Source organism: Octopus sinensis, linkage group LG6 (genome assembly GCF_006345805.1).
Source record: "Octopus sinensis linkage group LG6, ASM634580v1, whole genome shotgun sequence".
Lineage (NCBI taxonomy): Eukaryota > Metazoa > Mollusca > Cephalopoda > Octopoda > Octopodidae > Octopus > Octopus sinensis.
In genome coordinates, this window is record NC_043002.1 from 88200616 (window position 1) to 88220049 (window position 19434).

The window sequence follows — 19434 nt, forward strand, 5'->3', positions numbered from 1 at the left end:
GGATTTTCCATTTGATGTCAAAACTGGCCCCTTTGTCTTTAAGTTACCAGATTAAAGCCAAACTGTCTCTTATCATGGTACCTAAAATTCAAAATATGGTTGTTATACCTGGATTTATATTTTCCCTTTCATGGCTCCGATATAACGTTTGATCTCTGTACAACAATTGTTGTTTTCACTGAAACCTGTGCTTCATAAACAAGGGGACGTGTGATTTAACATCAGGGAGCCAAGAAAAGGTCATTTTAATCATGAGTCTGTTAAAGATTTTATTGTATCTATAGGTTCTATGGAAGTGGATATCTACTAAGTGAAAGAATCTTTTACCTTCATTTGTCCAAGACCTATTCTTACGACTAGGTGATAGAGGAGGTGGGGGGGGTCAAAGATTTTATCAGTAAAGCCATTATTGTAAAAGGGCCACAGTATAATTTGGAGTAGCCTTTTTGAATATTTCTTTAGAAGAGGAAAGACATGTCATCCTACGGCTAAATTTTCAAATTAAGTTTTTAAATACAACAGATGGGTGACATGAGTGTTTATTAATATATTTAAGGTTCTCATTAGCCTTGTGGAAGGGCTTATATGAATATTAGTTTTGAGATCTGAGGAAACATCTAAAAGTTAGTTCCAGTTTGGTTAGTATCGATAGATATTTTATGTCCTAAAAAGTTGACAGTAGAAATTAACTGCTTTCCAAAGGAATCCATTGCACGGACATCTGTGGGGATGAGATGTGCCGGAAAGAAAGGGTTGTGACGTCAACATCAATGGCCAAGGGGTCCAACCGGAACAGGAAAGGTGAGAGAGGAAGTGATGTATTTCTTGAAATGGGGACAAACAGACAAAAATCTCATTCCTGGAATTTATGCATTCGTTTGAGGTTCTCAACTTCTTTAAAAGATATAGTTTTTTAAGAGAACATGCTGAACATTTTTTTGGACTCATTGATATAGGGCTTGGGCTCTCGCAATGAACAGATGTGAGGCGATTGAGCTGAGAGGGATTGGTATTAGCAGCTGCTATCATTAGGTGAACGGCACGAGTTTTCGATTGAGTACAGCTGGATGGCAGATGACGAGAAGATAGATAAGCGGTTTCTTATTTCCCCGCATTATAGTTCCCTCATACAACAAGCTATTTCAGCACTCGTGTATAGGTATATTTCTCTGTTACTGTTATCCCCTTCAATGGGATGGCAGAAAAGATAAAGACCAGCAGCAAAGGTGATGTAGTGGCCTGGATCCATAAGATCAAAGTAGTGGCTAGGCTATAAGGCATTGACAATGTAGCAGGTCATGGCAGTAAATTTTGGGAAGTACATACATATGTGTTTCACAAAGAAAAAAAAACCCTGAATTTTTTTGTGTGGAATCAAGTATTCTAACCTCCTAATGTACTGCAAATCCCTTATTTTTGCTCGGAAAAATGTGATGGGGGGAAACTGGACCCCCACCTCATCCTGTATCCTTTAATCATTGGAAATTTTTTTTTTCGTTGAATGAATTACAGTGATCTCCCAATGTGCCACAAAACACATTTGTTGTCCAGAAAACAGGGGGTGGGTGGGATGGAACCCTTGGAAATTTAAACCCCACTCCATTTTACACAGGGAAATTTTTTTCTTGCTGTTTCTTTCTTTACCCATATTTTTAGATAACATTTGCAGAAATACGTTTTTGAGCGTGTGCATTACATTAGATTGAAAATTCAAGCAAGTTTGAAAAGAATAAGTGAAAATGCTGAAGTTATACAAATTAATGGTAACAAAGTCTGAGCAAGAGAGATAAAGAATGATACAAAATTCATCTTAAAAAAACGTTAGTGTTTTTGTAAATGTGTGTGTGTGAAACAAGTAAAAGTATAATGTTAAAACAAAATATCTTTTACATACCTCTTAAAATCACTGGATATATTAATCCCAGATAGCAGAATAGATTTGAAAAAGAAATCCACTTTCCCTTTGCAATTTTTGGCATCGAAACTCTAATCGGGTAAGTAATGTTTCATTTTTGTGTGTGGAGAGAGACAGAGAGACAGACAGACAGACAAACAGACAGATAGAGAAAGGGGGAGAGAGTGAGTGAATGAAGGTGTGTGTTGTCATGTATTTTTTTGCATGTATGTGTAAGTGGTACTTTTTATGTGTATTTTTTTTGCATATATGTGTAAATGCTGCTTTTTATGTGCCACTGACAGCGGCATCAGCCATATATATGCCAGTGCCGACGACACATAAAAAGTGCCATTTGAGCATGGTCAATGCCAGTGTCACCTGACTGGCTCCCGTGCCAGTGGCACATAAAAACACCATTCGAACATGGTTGATGCCAGTGCCACCCGACTGGCTCACGTGCCAGTGGAATGTAAAAGCACCCACCACACTCTTGGAATGGTTGGCACTAGGAAGGGCATCCAGCTGTAGGAACCTTGCCAGAACAGATTGGATCCTGGTGCAGCCTCCTGGCTTGCCATTCTTCAGTCAAACTGTCCAACCCATACCAGCGTGGAAAGCAAACGTTAAACAATGATGATGATGATGATGATGATGATGATGATGATGATATATAATATTATGTATTACTATACCATTGAAAGTTCAATTAAACTTCATGTATTACATGAAAGATATGTATTACATGAAAGAGAGAGAGAAAATGAGTGAGAGAGAGCCATTTACACATACATGCAAAAAATACATGACAACACACACCTCCATTCAGTCACTCTCTCTCCCTCTCTCTATCTGTCTGTTTGTCCGTCTGTCTGTCTGTCTGTCTGTCTGTCTCTCTCCCCACACAAAAATTAAACACATTACTTACCTGATTAGAATCTTGGGCAATCTTTCGTCTCTAGTAGACCTTTCCGTCGATTTCCGTAAAAAAAAATATTTTTTTTTACATATGGGCTTGCGGGAACTTTTGAAGTAATGAGGGCGAAACAGACTAAGAGAAAGCGATTGTATGACGAGGGAAGTTCTTTTGAAGTTATCGTGCATGGGAGCATTGATGTATATGTGTGTGTGTGTGTTTGATGGGGTGTGGGAGACAGACAGTATGTTGTGTAAGTGAAGTGCTTCTGTTAGTGTGTGTGAAAGAAAGAGATAACTGAAATTTTTTACTCGGTGTATGTGTATATGTATGTATATTACTTCAAAAGTTCCCGCAAGCCCATATGTAAAAAAAAAAAAAATTTACGGAAATCGAGGGAAAGGTCTACTAGAGACGAAAGATCGCCGAATCTTGTGTTGTGTTCTCATTCAGCTGCCAATATCATCGATACTGAACGCATATGCTTGTTGGCGGTAGATTTGAATTACTATAGCAATTGAAGAAAATGTTTTGGACGAATATGAAAGTACGGAAACTGCTTGAAGGTTTTATAAATGCACTGCTGTCAATATTCCGAAAATAGCACTCCGCCGAGATCGACTTTGCCTCTCATCCTTTCGGGTTCGATAAATTTAAGTACCAGTTGCGTACTGAGATCGATCTAACCGACTGGTCCCCTCCTCAAAATTTTTGGGCCTTGTACCTTGAGTAAAAAAGAATATTTGTAAAAAAACGTGTTATGTCTCCGGTAATTTTATTTCCTGTAAATAAATCTTATTTAGCTGTAATTTTTAGCACACATTACAGCCACCAGCGTTTAATGCAAATGTGATAAACAACACGTTACAAGCGATAAACACATTACAATTTTAACAGAAAAATTCAGAAGAGTTAGATGAAAGTTCTCCTCTGTTTTCATTTCATGTAAATAAATGTTTATGTTAATTTAAAGGAGAAAATCAGTTTTGAATCTCTGAGCGAGATGTTGGCAAATAAACTTTAATTTAAAAGATTTATCAAAAAAATCTTATTTAGCTGTTATTTTTAGCACACCTCACAGCCATCTCAATGCTCGATGACGAAAAGAAGCAAACCTTAATCTAGACCATAGATTCTCAGAGTGAGCATTGAGACGGTCCAGGTGGCGATAGAGAAAAAGGAGGCGTTGGGAGGAAGGCAGTGAATTGGGAACTCTATGGGAAGCACTCCGTCGGTTACGACGACGAGGGTTCCGGTTGATCCGATCAACGGAACAGCCTGCTCGTGAAATTAACGTGTAAGTGCCACTGAAATACAGGTACAACAGAAACAGGAAGTAAGAGTGAGAGAAAGTTGTGGTGAAAGAGTACAGCAGGGATCACCACCATCCCTGCCGGAGCGTCGTGGAGCCTTAGGTGTTTTCGCTCAATAAACACTCACAACGCCCGGTCTGGGAATCGAAACCGCGAGTCCGCTGCCCTAACCACTGGGCCATTGCGCCTCCACAGGGGAACTCTATGAATTTATTATATTATTATTGTATTGTATACAAAATATATATTATATTAAATATCAAATGATTTATAGTATATATAAATTAGTAAAATGTAAAATATTTATTTATACATAAAAATAGGGGTGGGCCACTGAGGATATTATGTGGCCATGAGGGGAACGGTGGCTCAAAAAGTTTGAGAACCTCTGGCCTAGACGAAGTTGCTGTCTGCCAGTAGCAAGGGCAAGAGTAAAACATGCACGGTGCTGACTAGTAAGGAAAAAAGGGTAAAGGTGACTCTGTTCTGATTTGCTATGTGCAAATGAGCTCATTTCTGAGGTCCGGAACTCATGCAGGAAAAATATTTTCGAAGCCTGGCTACACATTCACCGACACCTGTGTGCCGTCGGAAAAGTCAGAAATTGGGTCAATGGGTTCCTCGCAAGCTTTCCAATTCTAATCGCACGCAAAGAGTGAATGTGTGCCTTTTTTTTTTTTTTTTTTTTTTTTTTTGCTGTCACATCTCACAAAGGAATCTTTTTTGGATCAAATAGTGACTGGTGACGAGAAATGAGTTCTCTATAAAAATGTCAAGCGCCGAAGACAGTGGGTAGGGAAAGGAGAAACACTGGTACCAAAGAATCTTCACTCACGTAAGGTGTTGTCATCTGTTTGGTGGGATATGAAAAGTTTAGCCCACTTTGAACTTATAAACCCAAACCAAACGGTAACAAAGGAGATCTACTGCGAGCAGCTTCAGCGGCTTAAGTCAGGGTTAGAAGAAAAACGACCATCTTTGGTTTCAAGACGAAAGGTATTCTTCCATCAGAATAATGCTTGACCATATACTGCGAGGATGACATTCCAAAGACTCGAGCAGTTTGAATGGGAAACCATGCCCAACCCATCATATTCGCCGGACATAACCCATCTGATTATCATTTATTCCGCAATCTTCCAAATCATTTGGACGGAAAAAATATGAATTCTGCAGACGTGGTCAGAACAATACTGGAGGAGTATTTTTCGTCAAGGACAAGTGAATTTTGGAAGAGGGGCCTTGCAAGTCTACCAGATAGATGGAAGAGCATTGTAGAAAATGAAGGAGAGTATATTTTAGACCAAAAATGAACTTTGCTTATCTTATTTTTGAGGAATAAAATAAGTATTGGCAATCTTTCGTCTCTAGTAGACCTTTCCGTCGATTTCCATAAAAAAAATTTTTTCTTACATATGGGCTTGCGGGAACTTTTGAAGTAATGAGAGCAAAACAGACTAAGAGAAAGCGATTGTATGACGAGGGAAGTTCTTTTGAAGTTATCGTGCATGTGAAGCATTGATGTACATGTGTGTGCGTGTGTGTGTTTGATGGGGTGTGGGAGACAGACAGTATGTTGTGTAAGTGAAGTGCTTCTGTTAGTGTGTGTGAAGAGACAGAGTAATGTGTGAAAGAAAGAGATAACTGAAATTTTTTACTCGGTGTATGTGTATATGTATGTATATTACTTCAAAAGTTCCCGCAAGCCCATATGTAAAAAAAAAAAAAATTTTACGGAAATCGACGGAAAGGTCTACTAGAGACGAAAGATCACCTAAGTATTTTAAAAAACACCTTATTTATAACCCAATACATCTAGTGGGAATTTAAAAGTAGACCACTAGACAGTAATACCATTAACATCTTGTTTACGTCTGCTTGACATTGGATTAGTGTAACGTTGATTATCTCCCTTGTGCTTTTCTTTTTGTCTTCCTTAGGCGTCCTTTGCAAAGACAACTGACAAACGGTCTTGTTCTAAGCTCGAAAAATGGCGAAATAAATTATTATTTCGACCAGGAAACTTTGGCCTGCTGTGTTTTTTATTATAACATTTGTGTTTTTTTATTACAACATTATCTTTACTCTTTTAGCTGATCAACTGCTTTTCTACTTGTTGAATCCTTACCAAATCATATATATATATATATATATATATATATATAAAAGATGAAAGGTCCTTCCCAATTTCTAGGATTCTGTGGTGTGTGTATTCCACCTTGATGGAACATATTTGTCACAGGATTACTCAATTTTGCTAGCTGAGTGGACTAGAGCAATGTGAAATTTAGTATTTTGCTCAAGTACCCAACACATTGCTCAGCCAGGAATCAAAATCACAATTTTACAATCATGAGTGCAACACCCCCAACCACTAAGCCATACCCCACCACTATAAGTATGCATGTATGATGTGTGTGTGTGTACATGTATGCATGCATGTATGTATGTATGTATTTATATAATATACATATGGCCCTCTCTATTTTTAGAACGATTCCTCAAAGAGACATCTTCAAACCCCTGACATTGGGGCATAGTTTAGGGTACCTGAATGAACCTAAAAGTAAACTGGCGTGGTTAGACGATCATAAAGTGAAAGAGAAGGAACGTATCAAATCTGTACGTGCTGCACAACGTAGAAGAGCAGAACTCAAGAAAGCGGTCAAATCTTTACGTGTAAGTAACGCTGTAAAATTAATTCATTTTAATTTGGCTGAAATATATCATCTTCAAACCTAAACCTATACATTCATTTAATAATTAGTTTAAATTTTCTGCATGTTTAAATTTTCTATGACCAGATGCCCTTCCTGTCACCAGCCTTCACATATTTCCAAGCAAGCTAATATTTCCCCATAGCTAGACATGCTTTCCATGGAAGAGTGGAAATGAACAACCTTGCCTGTATAATAATGATGCTCATTCACAACCATTGCATGATGTCTAGACAAGGGTCCACACACACACGCACACACACACACACATGCACATATATAGAAGGTATCCCTTCTGATCAAAAATACACACATTAACTGATAGCACAATTATCATTTCTGTTTAGATTTAACCAATTAGAATTGATTAGAATAAGGAGCCAGATTAAGCTTTGAACATCAGAAATTTCGGATCTTTTCGGTTTGAACGGCAGTTTTTTCTAGCGGTGTCATATGAAATTGTCACCCATAATTATGACCCTAGTATCGATCTATTGCATTTTAATCTGTTTTAGGTTAGGGTTAGTTAGGGTTAGGGTTAGGGGTGGGTGGAAGGGTATCTTTTTTTCTTCACAAATGTAAATAAACCCAATCTGTTTCTTAAACGAGGGACATATTCATACGGCACAGAATGTTTTTTTAACTCAATAGACGTCACTGATTGGTTGAAATTGCAGAAATTGAAAAAAAAAAAAAACAACAAATATCTTACAAACTATAGAATGTTCTCAATAAAGCCAAGAGAAAAAGATGTTTTATAAACACATTCTACCAGGATAAGAAGTTTAAAATTTTTTAGTTACCTAGAAATTATGTTAAAAACTGCCATTCAAACCGAAAAAATCCGAAATTTCTCCTGAAGCAATACTGGAAATTTGAAAACACTGTAAAAGTGCAAAGATAATTTAGGTGGGAGTTTCACTTGAATGTGAGATAAGTTTGAAGAAGATGGAACTGTTCAGAATGTCCACACACAAAAAATATGTTCCTGGAGACCATAGGACATTGATAAGCCCCAGAAAGCAAGAAAGAGTACTAGAAATATATTGCCAAAGTTCAAGAAATTCTGCACTGTGAGTCATGAGATAGGAATTTTGGAATCAATCATCCATTTCATTTTGAAGCACTGTCATTGGAAAAGTTACATTCCAAGAATAGTCCATGCTCTCAATGAAGATGATCCAGACAAAAGTGGTACATGGCAGGACTTGTGGAAGATGCACACTTTCCAACAAAGGTTGTTTGGAGTGATGAAGCTACATTTAGATTCAGTGGCTCAATTAACTGCCATAGTTGCATCTACTGAGAATCTGCATATTACTCTCTTTACTCTTTTACTTGTTTCAGTCATTTGACTGTGGCCATGCTGGAGCACCACCTTTCAGTCGAGCACATCAACCCCAGGACTTATTCTTTGTAAGCCTAGTACTTATGCTATCGGTCTCTTTTGCCAAACCGCTAAGTTACGGGGACGTAATCACACCAGCATCGGTTGTCAAGCGATGTTGGGGGGACAAACACGGACACACAAACATATACACATACACATGCATATATACATATATACGATGGGCTTCTTTCAGTTTCCATCTACCAAATCCACTCACAAGGCTTTGGTCGGCCTGAGGCTATAGTAGAAGACACTTGCCCAAGGTGCCACGCAGTGGGACTGAACCCAGAACCATGTTGTTCATAAGCAAGCTACTTACCACACAGCCACTCCTACGCCTATATATTATGGAGAAATATTATATTGATTTACCAGAAGTTACAGTATGGTGTAGTTTACCATCTAAAGGATTAACTGGACCTTTCTTTTTTGACAGTACTGTAACTGGTATTATTTACTTGAACTTGCTGTGAGAATCTACTAATGCCAAGCATTCAAGGACTCCAAAAATGTAGAGTTTTATTTCTGGAAAGACTGGCCACTTGCACACTGCTTTTGTAATGTAAGGGCCTAGCTTATCAAAAATATATTACTCTTTTACTTGTTTCAGTCATTTGACTGCAGCCATGCTGGAGTACCGCCTTTAGTCGAGTACTTACTCTATCGGTCTCTTTTGCCGAACCGCTACATTACGGGGACACAAACACACCAGTATCGGTTGTCAAGCAATGTTGGGGGGACAAAAACACACACACACACACACACACACACACATATATACATACATACAACAGGCTTCTTTCAGTTTCCATCTACCAAATCCACTCACAAGGCTTTGGTCAGCCCAAGGCTATAGTAGAAGACACTTGCCCAAGGTGCCATGCAGTGGGACGTGGGACTGAACCCGGAACCATGTGGTTGGTAAGCAGGCTACTTGCTACACAGCCACTCCTGCACCTATTTTTTAACAAAATAAAAAATAGAAATGTTGAAGGGACTTTTGAATTATTTTGTAAAACTGATCTAAAAAAGGAAACTTACATATTAGTTTCAAATTTTGGCACAAGGCCAGCAATTTCAAAGGAGAGGGATCAGTCAATTTCATTGACCTCGGTGATCAGTCAGCATTTACTTTATTGACACGGAAAGGATGAAAGATAAAGTCAACCCTGGTGGAATCTGAACTCAGAACATAAAGATAGATGAAATGCCACTAAGCATTTTGCCTGGGGTGCAAATAGTTCTGCCAATTTGCTGACATCGAAGAAACGTATACATATTAATATTTGCAACCATATCAAACCTGTCAGTATCAGAAAAATAAAAATAGGAATTATATTGCAAATAACATAAGAAAAAAGGTATACACAATTGAGGCAGTATTAAATTAAAATAACCAATACATATACATCAACAGTAAGCCACTTTCTATGATGAATTATCATCAAGGCATGTGGCTGGCTGCAAGATCACAATATCGAAAAGGTACAAAAAGCCTGAAATGCATCTGGCATTCTCATTGGCTGCTGCTGCAGGGATTTTCACCTCTCTGAAAGTTTATTGTGATTTTGGATCTTTTCAGTTTGAACGGCAGTTTTTAACATAATTTCTAGGTAACTTAAAAATTTTAAACTTCGTATACTGGTAGAATGTGTTTATAAAACATCTTTTTCTCTTGGCTTTATTGAGAAAATTCTATAGTTTGTAAGATATTTGTTGTTTATTTTCTTCAATTTCTGCAATTTCAACCAATCACTAACATCCATTGAGGTAAAAAAACATTCTGTGCCGTATGAATATGTCCCTCGTTTAAGAAACAGATTGGGTTTATTTATATTTGTGAAGAAAAAAAGATACCCTTCCCCCCACCCCTAACCCTAAAACAGATTGAAATGCAATAGATCGATACTAGGGTCATAATTATGGGTGACAATTTCATATGACACCGCTAGAAAAACTGCAATTCAAGCCGAAAAGATCCGTGTTTTTAACACAGCACTTTCATAAGAAACATTACCTCAGAATGAATACTGCAGTAACAGACTTATTGCTGGTGTATATACATTAAATATGATACATAGCCAGCTTGAAAGAAGGCATTGGTTTGATGTTTCTTCATCAATTTATACCATACTAGCAGTATCGCCCGGCATTGCTCGGGTTTGTTTTGACCCTTTACAATTGGAATTTTTGAAAAGTAAAAATTTTGCATTATGTAGCTTGTTTATTCTCTTTAAGTGAACATTTTTCTGGTTGAAATACACTGAAAAATGGCGACACAGCAGTAAAAAAATCGTTAAAAAATAGGGATTTTCATAGAAAAAAGGCACCTTTTTGATGTAAATAATTTTTGGTGTTAACATGGTCCGATTTTAATTTTTTCTTCTATGTAATGAAGAGCAAGCCTTCTTCTATCATACTCTCAATTTCGGTCAACTTGCGCCGCAGGGTCTCAGAGGAGATAGTATTAGTTGAAGGCTACCAAACCTGCTACACACAGACAACTTCAGCTTTATATATATAGATTTTGTACATTGTCAGTGCTTATTTGATTCATATTTCTTTTTCAGATCATAGAAAAAGGTTTAGATTCTGCTGCTAACAATGACTGTTCTCCGAGTATTCCTTGTTTTAAAGATTTTGTATATAACAAGGCGTAAGTTACTTCTTTAAATACTTAACATTGTGTCCATAAAATACAAGTGTCATCCTTAGAAGTTAAATATGCTGAACTGAGTTGTACTATAATTTACTTATTACTCTGATTTATTTGTTTAAAAAGGATATTTGTGTATGTCCTTTTTCATTTTGAAACTCATTTTAAATAATTTATGCATAGAATAGTAGAAATAATGGGAAAAGCAATCACAAGGGCATTCTGTTATTATTTGGTTGTCATACTACAGGTTAACAGAAGATACATGAGAAAGGAATCCAGGATTTTAAGTTCTTTTATTCATCACCATCATCATCGTTTAATATCTGCTTTCCATGCTGGGATGGGTTGGACAGTTTGACTGAAAACTGGTAAGGTGGGAGGCTGCACCAGGTTCCAGTCCAATTCAGCAACGTTTCTATGGGTGGATGCCCTATCCTAACACCTACCACTCCAAGAGTGTAGTCAGTGCTTTTACATGCCACTGGCAAGGGTCACACTGACCTGACACTGGCATTGGCCGTGACTACAGTCTCACTTGGTTTGACAGGTCAACAGAAGCACAGTATATCACCAAGGGTCTTGGTCTCCTGTCACTGCCTCTAGTGACAGGTGACCAATGGTTCAAATGGTGCTTTTTACATGCCACAGGCACTGGTGCCAGTCAAACGACATTGGCATCAGCCATGACTACAATTTCCCTTGGTTCAACAGGTCTTCACAAGCACAGCATATCACCCAATAATTGAAGGGTGCTTTTAATGGGCCATGACTACTATACCACTTGGCTTCACATCACAGCTTCCATGAAGCCCATCACATGAATGGTGTTTTTTATGTGCCACCAGCATAGGTGCCAGTCAGATGGCACTGGCATTCACCATACCTACAATTTCACTTGGTTTGAGAGGTCTTCACAAGCACAGCATATCACCCAATGACTGAAGGGTGTTTTTTAACACAACTACGATCTCACTTAGCTTGACAGGTCTTCCCAAGCATGGCATATCTCCAAAGGTCTTGATCAATTATCTTTGCCTTTGTGAAGCCCAACATTCAAAGATTGTGCTTCACCACCTCATCCCATGTCTTCCTGGGTCCACATATTCCACTGGTTCCCTCCAGTGTCCTCATTCATATGCATCACATTTACTGGTTTCACTTATTTGACTGTGGCCATGCTGGAGCACAGCTCTCAGTATTTATTTCAGTCTTATATTGATTTCATTAATTTCTATTAATTGAATAGTAGCTAACTTACATTTCCATGAATGTAGCTTTTAGCTTCAATTTACATTAGTATGACTATAAACAGACACATACACATAAAAATATGCACATACATGCACATGCATACATACATATATATATACACATGCATCCATCCATTCATGTTTACAAACATGCACACACTTCCAGTTCCACTTTGCACAACTAACTCCTACTTTGAACATAATATATTTAAACTGTGTTTAGTGTAGATTTACAACAGAATGAAAAATAGTATTAACTGGTAAAGGCCAAATCTCTAACAACATGTGATTAAATAATTTATGGGACTAGCAGCAGTACCCAGTCTTTCCCAGATTCATAGAAAGTATCAGAAAAGTTCACATAGCTTATCCCCTTTGTGAAAAGATGTAACCCCTACACAGGTGTGGCTGTGTGGTAAGAAGTTTGCTTCCCAACCACATAGTTCTGTGTTCAGTCCCACTGTGTGGCACGTTGGGCAAGTTTCTTTTACTATAGCCTTGAGCTGACCAAAACTTGTGAGTGGATTTGGTAGACAGAAAATGAAAGAAACCCATTGTATGTATGTATGTATGTGTGTGTGTGTCTGTGTGTGTCTGTGTGTATGTTTTTGTGTCTGTGTTTGTCCCCCCATCATTGCTTGACAACCGACGTTGGTGTGCTTATGTCCCTGTAACTTAGTGGTTCAGCAAAACAGACCAACAGAATAAGAACTAGCCTTACAAAGAATAAGTCCTGGGGTCAGTTTGTTTGACTAAAAGCGGTGCTCCACCATGGTCACAGACAAATGACTGAAACAAGTAAAAGAATAAAAGAATATCTGAATGAAATAATGTAACCAACAACTAGGAACATATAAATTTACATACATTCATAATCAGTATCATCATTTAACATCTGTTTTCCATGCTGGCATGGGTTAGACTGTTTGACTGGTGATGGTTAGCTGAGAGCTGCACCAGGCTCCCATCTGTTTTGGCTTGGTTCCTAGGTTGGATGCCCTTCCTGATGCCAACCACTCCGCAGAGTATACTGGATGCCTTTTGCATGTTACCAGCACAGGTGGCTTTTATGTGCCACTGGCATGGGTGCCATTCGCACATCACTGGTACTAGGCCATGACTATGATTTCATTTAACTTGACACATCTCAAGCACAGCAATTTGTCAGAAGTCCTGATCGCTCATCATCACCTCCATGAGACTCAACATATGAACATCACATTTCACAAACTTCATCCCACATCTTCTTGGGCCTACCTCCTCCACAGGTTCCTTCCGCAATTAGCAATCAAGACATTCATTTTATATATTAAGACATTTAGTAAAAGTTTTCTATAATAGTTTTTTGTTCTGTAATAAAATTTAGATAATCTGAATAGATAAACACCACCACAAAGTCCAGTTCTTGTTGGAATGTGGTGTTTTCTATGCTTCAGTGACCCTAAAAGCTATGCCAGCAGAACACAAGCCTTCCTTACTGAACAGGTCTAAGGATAGAGACATTTCTTTATTATGATCATAAGATCTAATACAGAAGGACAGTACAGGACAATACAAAACATTAATAAAGAAATACTCAGCGAGTCTTTTTCAGTTCGTTTTTTTACACAAAAATATATTAAGCTAAAAATAGATGATTTATATGATTAAAAATTTGATTTCCTTACATTTTTTCCTTGTTGGTCTACTATCCAACGGCTACATCCTTTTTTTTTTTCCTCATGGTAGATTAAGTAGGGACACTCACTCCCAACTTCCTTACCATATCCTTCCATCTTTTCTCATATATACTTCTAGACAGGTGTCTCCTTTCCAGCCCAATCTTGCTTTTCAGGTGATACCTGAAGTAGTAAAGCATTCCAGGGCCGGAGATGAAGACCCCTGACTTCTTACCTTGTATTCTGGTTCTCCATGCACACTCTTTCATAACAGCGACTGTACACAGAAAACAAGCCTCACCTTCCTTGGACAGTCCAGTGGGCAGTACATTCTTAATCACAGACTCAACCGGCCAGAATATTACTTCCCAGAGGTAAAAATGAGTTTGCATACCACCCGCACTCATCATCATCATCATCATCATTTAACATCCGCTTTCCATGCTAGCATGGGTTGGACAATTTTGACTGAGGGCTGGCAAACCAGATGGCTGCACCAGTCTCCAATCTTGATTTGGCAGAGTTTCTACAGCTGGGTACCCTTCCTAACACCAACCACTCCGAGAGTGTAGTGGGTGCTTTTTACGTGCTTCCTCCCTAGAAAAAGCAAAGTTACTGAAACATTGATGACAATACAAAACCAACAAGAAATGGCAAAGGAAAAGACAACATAGAGTTGAGAACAGAGGAGACATGTCATCTATAGTCTATGCTCCATAGGGAGTGAAGGGCTTATGTAACTGATACGGACAAAGTATTACTTCTTTACACTGTCACATCAACAAAAGACACATGGTGACTTTTTTGATAAACATTGTATAATTATCATGGAATTTTTTAGGAGAATATACATAGGTGGTTTCTTGATGCCATCCTTTGAATGTTTCTCTTTTTCTCTTTTACAAGACACCATCTTGTCAATAATTACCAGCTCTGTGAAGAAAACAGTCAGCCCCAGTACTTGACTGGTATTTTATAAACACTATGAGGATGGAAGACAAAGCTGACCTTCACAAGATTTGAGCTCAAAGCACATAGATCAAGAACAAATACTGCAAGGCACTCTATTTAGTTCTGCCAAATTACCATTTTACCAAGTAGTACTTAAATTAAGTATTTTTTTCATTGAATCTCTTTCTCTCTGTTTGACAGTCTTTTTCATTTATCTTTTGGTTTCCAGAATAATGGCAGCATTCAAGAAATTTGTCAAGGGTGTACAAGACGGTGATCAAGTGGTTTCTATTGTTAAATTATATGCAGACATTGAAAATTTAAAGACCCTCACAGATTCTAGTTGCACAAAACAGACAATTATTGACATGAAGCTTGATTTGGTGAAAAATATAACAGAGTAAGAACTTGTACAATAATTTCTTGTGTTTTTTTAATTCCTTGATTATCACCTTCATACTCTACATCTATTTCTTCTATTCTTGTGTTGGTTACATGAATGTATCAGCCATATATTTTTACCAACACTTGCAGCAGCAGCAGCAGTAGCAGTAGTAGTAGTAGTAGTAGTAGTAGTAGTAGTAGTAGTAGTAGTAGTAGTAGTGGAAGCAGCAGCAGCAGCAGCAGCAGTAGTAGTAGTAGTAGTAGTAGTAGTAGTAGTAGCGGCGGCAGCAGCAGCAGCAGCAGCCGCAGCAGCAGCAGCAGCAGCAGCCGCAGCAGCAGCAGCAGCAGTAGTAGTTAGTCAGTCACTTATTGCTGTTGCTCTTAGTGTTATGTAACATCACCACCAGGCCCTTGGATGCCATCAGTGATGTCTACTCTATTGCAAACATTCAGATGAGGTCTCCAGTTTGAGGATAGCTTTTTTCCTTCTTCCTACCAGTCTTGGGAACCTTAAAAAGTGTCAATGGTACTACTCCCACTCCTTTGACTAAGCCCTTAAAAAAGTGTGAACCCAATTGGCTCTTCTCAAACAGAACAGTACTCAAACAGTTCTATTCATTCTATAATAATAACGACCCTATTGTATACAGCACTTAGTGCACTACAGCTTGTTGGGAAAGAAATAAAGGGAAGACAGAAAGCGCAATGAGTCAAGTAAAGTAAGACAGACAGCATTGAAAGCCAAAAATACATGTACAGTACAAAGAATTAAATGCCAAAAAATAGGAAAACAAACAGTTAAAGATCCATAAAGAGAGGGATGCATAGGCATGTTAGGAGTAGTGTTAGCAAATTTCAGGAAGTATGAAAATGTTTTTACTAGCTATATAAATCAAATATTTTCTTAAGATTTCTTTTGCTACTGTTTCTCCGTACTTGTGGGATTTGGATGGAACCTTTTGAGGTAATGTTTTACAAATAGATACCCCAGTTACATTTTTAAGAAGTTATATCATATCTGATGGCCTATAAGATGCACTTCTTTTCTTTTGCCCCAAAATAACTCAATATGTCACCTTGGGTTCTATATGCAAAGTTAGGACTTTGATACATAAAAATTTTTTTTCTTGAATTTGCACTGCTGAAACTAGGATGCATCTAACATGGCTGTGCATGTCTTATGTCATCATATATAGCATATATTTCCTCTCTTTTGTCAGTTATGACTTAGTTTTCTTCAAAACTTCCTTCTGTTTATTAATTCTCCAAATGGAGAGATCACAGCTCTGATACTCTTTACTCTTTTACTCTTTTACTTGTTTCAGTCATTTGACTGCGGCCATGCTGGAGCACCACCTTTAATCGAGCAACTCGACCCCGGGACTTATTCTTTATAAGCCCAGTACTTATTCTATCGGTCTCTTTTGCCTAACCGCTAAGTGACTGAGACATCAACACACCAGCATCGGGTTCAAGCAATGCTAGGGGGACAAACACAGACACACAAACATACACGCACACATATATATATATATACATATATGGCGGTGCCCCAGGATGGCCACAGCTCGTGAGCTGAAACTAGAATCAATCAATCATATACGATGGGCTTCTTTCAGTTTCTGTCTACCAAATCCACTCACAAGGCTTTGGTCGGCCCGAGGCTATAGTAGAAGACACTTGCCCAAGGTGCCACGCAGTGGGACTGAACCCGGAACCATGTGATTGGTAAGCAAGCTAGAATTTGCACTGCTGAAATTGGGATACATCTAACATAGCTGTGCATGTCTTATGCCATCATATATATTATATATTTCCTCTCTTTTGTCAGTTATGACTTAGTTTTCTTCAAAACTTCCTTCTGTTTATTAATTCTCCAAATGGAGAGATCACAGCTCTGATACTATGGACATGTGTTAAAAATGTGTTGGGAAAGAATTGCTGGATAGGTATTATAAGCAAAACCAACTGGCAGGAGCCCCAGTGGTAAACAACATGCAAAACGGTTGGATGACATCCATGAACTTGGCTGGTTCCACTTGGAGATCCAGCCAGATCAGTCGGAGATGGTTGCTTCTGACAGAACCCAATAGAAGGCATGTATGAGTACGTTGCCCCAATGACCCTTACAGGATTAAGTCATCAAAGAAGAAAACACGAGAAGAGATTTTGTTAAAAGACTTAATAAAATATCAGTGCTGATTGTATTACATGATTTTTCTTATTTACCTATATGAGATCTGATCAAAAGGTATCAGGAAAAGTGCTATAAAAAGAAAACTATTGCACATATCAATTTGGCATTTAATCTCCTTCAAAGTAATCCCTTTCTGAAGCCACACGCATTATCCAGCATCATTTCCATTGATGGAAGCATTCTTGGAACTCTTTGTTGGGGATAGAGAGCAACTGCCTTGATGCACTCTTTTGGATTTTCTTGACATCTTGAAATCTTGTTCCTTTCAAATGAGATTTGATTTTGGCTTTGGTTTCAGAGTTATAGCCATAGACTCATCATAGATTCATCAGCTGTTATGACCATTTTCCAAAAGTTTTTGTCTTCCTTGACATAATGAAGGGGATCCTGGACATCTGAAATCCTATCATCTTTTTGAGACAACCACACTGTACACACCTTACTTCCAAGCACTGCTATAACAGCAAAATGAGCAAGAACTTAGTGTGCACGAATGACAGCATTCAAGGTCAATCTGTGTCAAGTGGCTTCACTTCGCATACTTTAGCTCCATTATCATAGCAACATTCCTGATACATTTTGATCAGGCATCATATGTACATCTACGGCTTCATTTTCTCATCTGCTTTTTCAATGCTGGCATAAAGTAGCAACACTTATTGGCGTAATATTCTATGGCCAAATGTCCTTTCTGTCATCAGCCCTTGCTTGATTCCTAAGTGATGTTTTTATTTCGTTTGAGTGGTCTTCTTATGTTGAAACCAACGATACCATAGAGCTATGGGATATTTTGCTTACAATAGACATGAACAAACATCACAACTGTAGTGTCAATGTAAAAACATGCAAAGACAAACATCTACACACAAACAAGCACAAATATACTCACATGCCCCACACACGTGTGCATGCGTGCGTGCGTGTGTGTGTGTGTGTGCATGCGTGCATGTGTGTGTGCATCACAGGCTTTTATACAGTGTTCATCAATCAAATTTTGCTCTCAGGCCATTGGTCAGCCTAAAGCTAAAGTAGGAGACACTCAAGGTGCCATGTGGTAGACTGGAACCTGAAACTATCTGGTTGTGAAGTCAACTATTTAACCCACAGTCATGCATGCATCTTCTACTAACCTACATTCTGCATAATTTATTTTAATTTTTATTGATTTTTCTCCAAAGTTACATCAACAGTTTCTTCTTTGTTATCACTTCTTGTTTAGAGCTTGTCTCGGTGAAAACAAGTTAATCAATGTGAAAACTGTCTTTAAGAATGGTGAAGTACAGCTAATGGTTGGTGAAGACTTTAATACTTTGGATTTAAGTACTCTGGATAGACTTGAGAAAAATATTTCAGGGAAGGTGGAAGATGCTTTTCACAGCTTTTTAATGGTAAGCACATCCAACTAGAATATATTAATAATATGGTGAGTACATTTAACTAGAAATATATTAATAATATGGTAAGTACTTTCAAGTAGAAATATATTATAATCATTTGTTTTGTACTTCAAAGAAATATTGTAAAAATTGGAGTGGGAATATTGTCATGGATAGTGAAGATATACAAAGTATCAAAATGATAACAAAGTAGATATATTGCTGGGTAACTTGGTTGAGTTGTTAGAATGTCAAATGAAATGCCTCGCAATATTTATTCTAGTACATTGTGTTCTGAGTTCAAATCCCATGGAGATTAGCTTTACTTTTTATCTTTTCAGAATTGATAAAGTACTAGGCTTTGGTCCTGGACTGGTAGAAATATTAGTGTCAAACAGGACACCCAAGTATCAGATGGTAAACTTAAACTGGGTGATGAATAAAATAGACCAAGCAAGATTTGAATTCAGACCACAAAAATTGGGTGTCTTTAGTGGAATACCTTCTGTTGCAAACACTCAAGCCAGATCTTTAATTTAAGATGGCTCTCTCTCTCACCTGTCTTGGTGATCCCATAAAAAATCATGAGCACTGACCTTCCCTCATGACAAAGAGATTAAAAACATATTCTCTATGTTTATAAAGATTTGACTTCTGTTTTCTAAATATAATCATTACCATTATAACAGTCTGAAATATATGATAATAAATTGAAACTTCTTTCAGCGA

The 19434-nt window shown here is 37.9% G+C and overlaps 1 protein-coding gene across 1 annotated transcript in view; it reads left to right on the forward strand.

Moving 5' to 3' along the window:
* Positions 1–19434, forward strand: part of LOC115213437 — a 114468-nt gene that overhangs the window by 77171 nt on the left and 17863 nt on the right. Inside the window, exons 17-20 of the mRNA XM_029782413.2 lie at positions 6616–6802; positions 10801–10886; positions 14978–15148; positions 18549–18717. Coding sequence (XP_029638273.2) covers positions 6616–6802; positions 10801–10886; positions 14978–15148; positions 18549–18717 — 613 coding nt within the window. The remainder of the gene's footprint in view (positions 1–6615; positions 6803–10800; positions 10887–14977; positions 15149–18548; positions 18718–19434) is intronic.